Genomic DNA, 9,881 nt, shown 5'->3' on the forward strand with positions numbered 1-9,881 from the left:
TTGAAGGAACCTTCCATCCCAGACAATAGGGACCCCAGGATGCTAAAAAGAGCACACTGAATTAGCTGTTTTACTTTTTTCGCCATCCTACTTTGCTACAGTTTTCCATAAACTTCAGCACCTACCAGTAGATCAGACCTCGACAAGGATTTGAAAACGTACGCGGAATTCCTAAAGGCGGGTTCTGCTACCGAGAGGGAGGACGGCAAGCTAGTCAGGTTAGCTTCCTCCCAGACTAACTCCACCCCCGTTCACCCCCAACTGTCATCACTGGGATGAAACACACTTGTAAAATCGTGGATTTGTATCTTTGCCATTTATTTTTTAAAATCTTATTCAAAATATTAAATAATACAATTTCAGATATGAAAAAAATTACTGCAATAAAACAGTTCAGGTGTATTTCCACTGTGCTTCCCTTCCTATCAGGAAAGTACGCTGTCCACCTAAGAGGCAGGATGGACGGCCTTCTTGTCCCATCTCTACACAAAACACAGCCCACTGGCTCACCTGGGCCTTGATTAACATATATTAGGGGTTATGTTTTCTAAAAAGTTATAGTGACACTTGTAAGTCAGCCATGGTGCAAATCACATATTTACATATTGATCAATTCTCTATGATAAAATACAGAAAAAAATGAAAAAAGTAAATAATTTCCAGTTCTGTAAAAAAAAAAAAAAACTAAGAAAATAAAACAAGTTCAGGGGGGAAAAAGGTCATTGTGCACATATATCCTTTATGTATACAAACAACTTCATTCATGTTTACAAACAATTTCATTCATTTCTGAATGAAATTTTAATTTGAAAGACCTACATACCATATTATTTAAGTGATAATGACCCTCAGATTTATTCAAAGCTACTATAAAATAATAAAGTGAACAAATCTGATATAGTTTTAAACTCTGCCCATTGCTTGAAACCTTGGAGAAACCCAAGCTACAATCAATTGCCAACTGAAAGTAACTGTGCATGTATTTCATATTTTACCACAGTTCCTACCTCTAAACTTAATTTAGTAATTCAGACCAAAAAATGGTATCCCTGTAACATTTTATCTATGTGCACAGCAAACGGCAGTCTCTATTGCCAGAATTTCTAGACACATTTAATGGATTATCTAAAATTGTGGTCAGATTGTGCAATATCATATCTTAAATTATGTTTAAATTATCTAAAAATATCCAAAGCCGTTTTCTTGGAAGAAAAAAATATTACTGAAATGCAAAACATTATCAACACATACGCTTGTACATTACAGTTTGGGACCACAGAGAAATATGTGCTTAAAAAATAGTATCTGGATGGCAGAGAGTGAATCTGAGTCAGCAGTACCAGATAGGTCAGAATTTAGTTACAAGTTTGGAATCTTTCAAAAGTAGCATCACTAATAATTCCATAAGAAGTATAATAAACTAAAACAACAAAAACTAACAGTGTAAATATACGGTAATGTTTAACTCACATTTTGGACACCTGATTAAATTCAGCTCTAAAAGTACAGATAAAAAATTATATACTCCTTGTTTGTGACATTGAATTTCCAAAGCACCAAGGCAAAAGAGAGACCCACCTCTCATTTAAGTACCAACTGCCTGTGGCAAACATCTGCACAATATCATATAAAAAGTCAAGCAAACAAAATTACATAATAAGCAAACTCAAATCACAGTGCTTTAAAAAATATAATCATTGGTGATCTTCAGAGAAGGCATTGCCTCATTAACATTCTGATCCAGACGACGATATTCCACTGTTTTGGAACAAAGGCCATCACGCCATTTCCTGCTTTGAACCAGAAGGAAAATCTGGAATAAAACAAAATCAATTAAATATGCAAACGGGAAAACAAAGAATATGGTAAACATTTTTATAACAAGTGAAAAATCTCTCTCCTAGGTTCCCAAATACAAAAAATAAAATATTAACAACAAAAAGGCTACTTTGCTTTCCATATTGTAAACAAGGCTAGACAAAGCTTCTCAGATTTCAATGTACACAGGCACATGTGTTACAGACTCAGATTCCTGAGCTCTACCTTCAGAGACTGAGTTAATGCGCAAGGTGGAGCCCAGGGACCCACTTGTTTAACAAGTCCCTCAGGTGTTCACAACAGAGATGGCCCAACACTACATACTCGGATACAGCATCACTGGCATTCCAAATTCTGTCCAGCTACACTTACAAAACTAGTGAGAAATCATTAACTACAAATAACCAGAAGGGTTTGTTTGTTGGCTATTTTCAAACTATTACTAGATTCACTGATTCTCAAAAAAGCTGGTAGGCATTTTGAAATTATCTGGTCCAGTTTCACCATTTCTCAGGTAAGAAAATCAAGGCCCCAAAGGGTAGATGGCTTTTAGGGAATCATAAAGTAAGTTACAACAAAGTCAAGAACTGACACTTCCTGACCAGTAAGTATTAAAAGCAAATTATATGTCTGATCTCCCTTTAAGTATCTTGAAAGGCTCAACTGCTCAGCCCTGGGACTACACAGTGCCAAGGTGCCCTCACACTAACCAACCTATCCGGTCCTGCCTCTGCCTCCTTCACCTCATGGGATCCACCAGACCCATTCTGGCACAGAAATTTTCACCACAATATTATTTCTGAACCAAAAATTGGAAACTGTCGAAATGCCCAATAGGAAAATAGCTGAATCATTTCCGCACCTATTAAATCATGTTTTTAAAGAATATTAATGATATGGAAAATGCTCATGATATGTTAGGTAAAAAGATATAAAACTCTATACCAAAATGTTAATAATTTTCTGGGTAATAGCTTAAATTTTCTTTTCTAAATGCTTCTGTGTTTTCTGAATTCCCTAAAATAAACATGTAATACTTTTATAACCAGAAAAAGTTATTAAAAAATCATTAAGTTCAATGCTCAATAAATTAAAAGGTAAGTATTAGATTAATACTTTTTCTCCACAAGTATTCCCACTGACGTAGTAATGCTAAATTAAGATATAAAACCTTAAAAAAAAAATCACTGCGCTTTGGTATTGCTCATTAAGAAATAATTTGACTAGTTTTTTAGAAGCACATATAGTCAAGCATTCTGTCTATAATTTGTTAAAATATACAACAGATTTATAAACTGATTCGACATCTCAATATTTTACCATCAATTTAAATTTGGCAAAAGGAAGGAAAAAAAAAACCCTGAATCATCAAAAGCATTAATAAGAAATATGACTGAGATAGCAAAAGGCAACTAGAGGCCGGGTGCGGTGGCTCACGCCTGTAATCCTAGCACCCTGGGAGGCCGAAGCGGGAGGACTGTTTGAGCCCAGGAGTTCAAGACCAGCCTGAGCAAGAGCGAGACCCCGTCTCTACTAAAAATAGAAAGAAATTAGCTGGACAACTAAAAATATAGAAAAAATTAGCTGGGCATGGTGGCGCATGCCTATAGTCCCAGCTACTCGGGAGGCTGAGGCAGGAGGATCGCTTGAGCCCAGGAGGTTGAGGTTGCTGTGAGCTAGGCTGACGCCACAGCACTCTAACTCAGGCAACAGAGTGAGACTCTGTCTCCAAAAAAAAATAAGGCACCTAGAGGGGCTGAAAAATCCCAGACTTACCTTCCTTTTGTTGTGATATGTAACGTAAACAACAGCAATACAAAAAGCAAAAATAATAAGATGAAAAAAGAAATGGCTATCTTCCTCTTCCATATTTGAAGATGGGGTCTTAAAAGATTTCACTGACTGTTCAATTTCCATGTAACCTCTGTTTTCTTCCAAGGTGTCATCAGACTCGTCCTCCCTGGGGCTGGTGGTCCAGTCATAGTCTGGTTCTCCATAGTCCCCATTGTCCAGAGTGTCTTTGGCTGTGGATGGAGAACTATTCAGCGTGAGAAGATCCTCCTCCTCTATGCTGGGATCTTCGTTGTTATCAGCTTCCTCTTGGGACAGAGAAGTAGTAGGCGAGGGACGAGGGGCCACAGATGCTCCTCCACTTTTCTCTGTACCAGTTGTGGGGGGGACAGTGGTACTAATTTGGGACACAGAAGGTTTCGTTTGGTTTTCATGTGTTACAGCATTTGTGTCTGGGGTAGAAACATGTGCGTTGAGTACGGTTTGGCTTGGTGAACCATCAGTCGACACAACTGAAATAAACAAATAAAGAACATTAAACTGAAATCTCCACCAAGCTAAAAGCATATTTACCCAAATTTCACTAAGCATTTCTCTCTGCTAAATTCCTATAGCTTTCTCTTGAGAACCAATTATGAAGTCTCAATAGCCAGCAATCAATTACATTTCTTACTCAATTATTCATCAGATAACAATTGCTTTGCCGGATAGTAACAACTTCAGCAGCGTAAGGACCTACTGCACCACACAGCCTGCCACCAAAGCAAAGAGAAGGGTCCGACTTTAGGTCACAGTGGCGAAGTCCACACACGGCCCTCACCCATCCTTCGTTTCCATGTCACAAGGAGGGTGGACTTCAGTCTTCCTCGTCCAGAGTCCCCTCTGCACCCAGAACAGAAAGACGGTGGCTGATTCTGGCTCAAGTAGGTCACAAAAAAGATGGAATCTGGATCTAACCCTATCAACACAATATAACAAATTCAAGAGAAACTATAAAGCAAGCTGTAGACAGTATTTCTAAATGACACCTGAACCAGAAGATTCCTTTTCTTAAATCTTAAAAAAAAAAAAAAAAAAAAAGTATCCTCAGGAAGAAGAAAGAGAAAACTAAAGGACAAAAATCAGAAACTAGAACTTGAAAGCTAAACAACTAGACTATTTTAAAGACTGGAAAAGGCAATTTAGGTATGGAAAATGACACTAAATACATTCAAATTCTTATGTCCCTATGCTGCTACCTGCTCAGCATGGTTCACTAAAGTAAAGGTAAAATTATTTACATGAATAACTCTATATACCGAGAAGAATCAATAGAGGAAGATTCAACAGAGGAATCCCTGTTGAAATTTAAGTTTCTAATTTATGATCTAATGTAGTATCTGCTGAAGAACTTCAAGGACATCAATTACACTTAAAAAAAAAAAAAAACCTCTCATGTGAGATGTAAATATATTCAGATATTTTAAAGTCTACCAAATTAAAGTAAGATATTTTATAAGAGTAAGATTAAACCAAGTCATTCCAGGGTTTTCACAAATGTGTGCCTTCACACAACAATCTAACAGACAACTCTTTGTTTATGTGAATACACTCTGGCTTATAAACCACAGTTGACATCTATTTTGTATAGAAAAACAAATAGCCAGTTTCAAATGGAGTGAATAAAGTCTCCCAGAAAAATAATTTAGTAAGTCAGTAAAAAATTTAGTAAATTAGTAAAACCCTCTTAAAACATTTTCAATAGTTTCATTTTCTTGAAATCTTTAACTGGAAGAAAAGAGAAATAAAACAAGACCTACAATTGAGTGTACTACTCAGAAAACTATTAACAGAAATTTCTGAAAAGAATTTTTACATTTCTCACTTCAACTAATTATAGTTACAATTCAGGAATTTACAAATTATAATTTCTCTGATACATTTAATTTTCCTGCCCAAGTGTAGGAAAACATGTTTTTAAATAATATTTAAAATTAAAATAACTGGGAGCCAACTAACTAACCTTAACTTTTAAAGGAATTGTTTTACTATGTTTGACTTTTGGAATAATGTTATATCTTTAAAGGACACAAGCTGACGGGGATGAGAATGCTTATAAAGAAGCCCTCACTGTGCGTTCTGGAATTCCCAGCCATCAGCAAAGCCTTCTTTCACCCTTGGCTTTCTTGTGATAACTGAAACCTGACTCTCCCTTAAGGACACACTTTCCCTACGCCCCGTAAGGGCCTCCTCTCCCTCAAGTCAGAGAAGTTGATCCAGTCAGACATGAAAAGGATTCAGAACAAGGTGACAACTCTGACTGCATGGATTTAACTGTTGAGCTTCTACAAACAAATAAATTACTTTAGACTTCTAAATCTTCCATTTCTACCCTTTCCTAATTGATATTACTTCTCTAAAACTTAACATTTTAAACCTAAATAAAATTTTCTGAATTTAATTCTCCTCTTCTCTTTTCTTTTAACTGCCTTAAAATAAAACTAGATTGGCATTTTTCAAACTTAAGAATGCAAAGGACCCTGAGAATTCACTCACACACGGGTTTGAGAAACATTGCCTTAAAAGCTGAATGCATTGCCCATTAAATTTAGATGACAATTGAGAACAATACAATGGCAAATGCAGAGAAGCAGGCACTTCTGAAAGGGCATGACCAAGACTTGGTCATCTAGGGATCCAAAGTACTTATGTTAATTTTTTTAGACTTTATCAAAACAAAAACATAAAACTTAAAAATTCTTACAGATTGCCAAGAATATACCCAAGCATTGAAATTTTACGAAATCTAATATGGAATGAGTTTAAATAAATCTAAGGTGGTAGATTTTTCTAACTTTGTGTACACTCACTTGAAATTTGGAACTTAACACATTCTAGACTAGTTTTCTTATTACAAGAGGGATTACTTTGAAATTACTCCACCATAAGGTATGCTTATAAAAGTTATATTGTCCCCAGCTTTGCATACTGTACTGCCATGGAGCTGCTCCCCTATTAAAAGTATATATGTTCATTTTCATTTAAGTTATTTTCAAGAGAGAACAATCTAGATTTGTAACATTTAAAATTGGTGTATATATATACAGACTTAATAAAAAAAGATAAAGAGTTCGTCAATTGTCCCAGTTGTAACAACATTTATGGGGCTCTAACAAATAGAAACAGAGACTACAGGACACTTTAATTAATACTCCACACTTCACCTCGCTTACCTTACACCTACACCCATCACAAGATTTTCAACCATATCTTAGGGGGAAAAGTTGTTTCTGAAACTACAGCTACCAGATATATGTCCCCAAACCATGTCTCTTAAGCATTCTAGCAAGAAATATAAATGTTTAAATGTCATTTTTTTTCATTAAGTGATCAAAACAGTGATGCTACTTAAGTATGGGTTATTAAGTATGAAATGTCCAATTTCCTTAAGTACTAAGTTTGATAGTTGACATTTCATTTTGACACTTCTTGTTTTATTTTTATTGTGAAGGTACATCCTCAGTATTTCAAATGTACAGTTTGGCTTGTGATTATCTGTCAAATTTTTTTTAAAGCATCCATGGTTTTGTAAAACCATGGATAAGTCAAAAATTCATGTCATTTTCAAATATGAGTCCCATCATGGAACCAATGCAACACAGACAGCTCGAAATATCAACGAAGTGTTTGGGAAGGATGTGGCTAATGAACGCACAGTACGTCGATGGTTTGAGAAGTTCCATTCTGGTGATTTTAATCTTGAAAATGAGCCACATGGGTGATCTGAGACCAAGGTGGATAATGATGAGCTGAAAGCTGTAGTGGAAGCAAATCCATCTCAATCTACACGTGAATTAGCAGCAAGGTTTGACGTTACTATTCCAACAATATTGTACCATTTGAAACAAATGGGCAAGGTTAGGAAGCTTGGATAGATGGGTTCCACATGAATTAAATGAGCATCAAAAGAGAAATTGTCTTGAAGCTTGCCTTTCTTTGCTGTCATGACATAAAGACGAACCATTTCTACACTGTATTATTACAGGTGATGAAAAATGGATTCTTTTTGACAATTGCAAGCATTCAGCACAATGGTTGGATAAAAATGAAGTGCCGAAACACAGTCCAAAACCAAATATTCATCGAGAAAAGCTAATGGTGTCTGTTTGGTGGTCCAGCACTGGTATTATCCACAACAGCTTCACAAAACCTGGTCAATTACAGTGGATGTCTACTGTAACCAACTGAACAAAATGATGAGGATGATTGTGATTAAGTAGCCAAGATTGGTCAACAGGGACAGCCCAATCCTTGCAAGACAATGCTCAACCATGTGTCACACAAACAACGCTGCTCAAACTACCAAGACTGGACTTGGAAACTGTCATTCACCACATTGACCAGACCTTGCACCAACTACCACTTCTTCCAGGCTTTGGACCACTTCTTACAAGGAAAAATATTCAATTCTCAACAAGCTGTGGAAAACACCTTTCTCAATTTCATCGCTACTCGCCCTCTCCAGGCTTCTTTGCTGCTGGCATAAACTAGCTACCGTTAAGATGGCAAAACTTGATAATTTAGGCACATACTTTGATTAATTGTACTGCTCATTGAGATATAACAAACTATATTTTTTATTTGAAATTGGACATTTCATATTTAATACTTTAAGAACAGGAATATCTTCATAAAGCAGGGAAATCCTCATTACATTTTACTAATGATGAAAGGGCCTGGAGAAAATGGACCTAAGATTTTCCCCACAGACTTGCAAACACCTCTGGGAGGGCAATCCTGAAGTGTTGCTAGGAAACGTAAGTATGTACCCACAGAACTGTCGTAGAGGAACGTAGGGCTAGACAGGCCCTGTTGGCAAGTACGAAAACACTATCCTAGTTCACACTGTTTTGCATCGGAAAACTCAAAAAAAAATTTAGGGAAAAATGCAGGATTGTGTCTTGGCCTGAAATTAAAATGGGACTACTAAACAACATACTGCTTAATCATCGTAAGTTCTTATTAGTGGACTTTCCCCCACTAAGTATCAGGCCCTGGTTTGCAGATTTCCTCATTTCTCAATAAAGCCTTCAATATCTTGATTTCACAATATAACATTTGCAAGAAAAGAAATCCTTTCTCAATCAAATCCTACAGATCCATTAAAATGAGGCAGGGCTGTCCATGTTAACCTAAGACACAGGGAAGGGGAACCATGTTTACAAAGAATCTCCTTTGTTCCCAAACTCCTCTCCCCCTCCCAAGCCCCTCAGGGAACCAACACCCCAGTGGTCTTTTCTTTTTTTAAAGACAGGGGGTCTCGCTGTCACCCCAGCTGAAACACAGTGGCGGATGATCGCTCACAGTTAACCTCGAAGCCCTAGGCTCAAGCCATCCTCCCGCTGGGATTTCAGGTGCGAGACTGCACCGGGCCGGGCCGGACTATCCAGCAACCACCGGAACCTACCAGACCTCAGAGATGCACCAGGACCCGAAGACAGGTCCTTTCCCTTCACTTCCCCTCTCAGAAATATTCAGCCAGCTCAGTCCGGTCACTGTGTCACTACCCCTGCCCACCACGGTCTTTACCTCACTTGTTCTGGAAAACCCCCATCCTTCCTCGGCCCTGCTGGGCCCCTGAGTCCCTCATCTCAGGATCCTCCCCAGACACCACACCCCCTCGCCCCGGCCATCTCCTCGGCCCCTGTCTCCTCCGCCCTCTCTTCTAGATCCTCCTAACTTCCCACTCCAAGAAATTCTGGGGACCCCCACCGCCACCATCCCCTGCGGCTGCCGGTTCTTCAAGGCTCTCTGGCCCCCACTCCTCCCTCCCCACCCACCGTCACATCCTGGTTCCCGTATCTCCCAACCCCACTTCTCAGGCCCCTTGGAGACCCCACCGCCTCGGACCCCATCAGACCATACTCTCCCTGCTCGGACCCGTAGAGAGCCTGCCCCAACTACACCTCGCCGTCTGCTCGGGACACTCGGCAGAGCCCTTTTCCCGGCCTGCGCCCGGCCCTCCCCGCCTTCCCGCGCGCCCGCCCAGCCGCGGCGCCCCCTTTACCACTGGAGATGGCGGCGGACGCCAGCAGGAGCGCCAGGACCAGCGGCCGCGCCAGCCCCGCCGCGGCCCGCATGCCCGATTCCGGCAGCAGCTTCGCCTGCGCGGCCCCGCTCATCCTCCCCAGGGCGGCGGCGGCCATAACGGACTCTGCCGGGAGCCTGCGCTGTTGCTAGGCTCTACGTCGTGACGTCAGACGCTGCGCAGGGCGCCGCGGCCCTAGGCACCT

The 9,881-nt window shown here is 39.5% G+C and overlaps 1 protein-coding gene across 1 annotated transcript; it reads right to left on the reverse strand.

The window, feature by feature from the left end:
- Positions 1–329: 329 nt before the first annotated feature.
- Positions 330–9,813, reverse strand: C10H5orf15 (chromosome 10 C5orf15 homolog). The gene is made up of 3 exons (XM_069484048.1): positions 9,656–9,813; positions 3,595–4,121; positions 330–1,813 (listed from the first exon to the last, which is right to left on the reverse strand). The coding sequence occupies exons 1-3, from the start codon at positions 9,792–9,794 to the stop codon at positions 1,682–1,684; spliced, it is 798 nt and encodes a 265-aa protein (XP_069340149.1). The 5' UTR covers positions 9,795–9,813; the 3' UTR covers positions 330–1,681.
- Positions 9,814–9,881: the final 68 nt, after the last annotated feature.

The sequence above is a fragment of the Eulemur rufifrons genome, chromosome 10 (assembly GCF_041146395.1).
Source record: "Eulemur rufifrons isolate Redbay chromosome 10, OSU_ERuf_1, whole genome shotgun sequence".
Classification (NCBI taxonomy): Eukaryota; Metazoa; Chordata; class Mammalia; order Primates; family Lemuridae; genus Eulemur; species Eulemur rufifrons.

Bases quoted from the DNA above. Each gene is read 5' to 3' on its own strand.
- C10H5orf15 (XM_069484048.1), bottom strand. From the start codon at position 9,794: ATGGCCGCCGCCGCCCTGGGGAGGATGAGCGGGGCCGCGCAGGCGAAG. The intron at 4,122-9,655 runs GTAAAGGGGGCG...TGTTTATTTCAG, and splicing joins GTCCGCCGCCATCTCCAGTG to TTGTGTCGACTGATGGTTCA. The intron at 1,814-3,594 runs GTAAGTCTGGGA...GTTTTATTCCAG, and splicing joins CATATCACAACAAAAGGAAG to ATTTTCCTTCTGGTTCAAAG.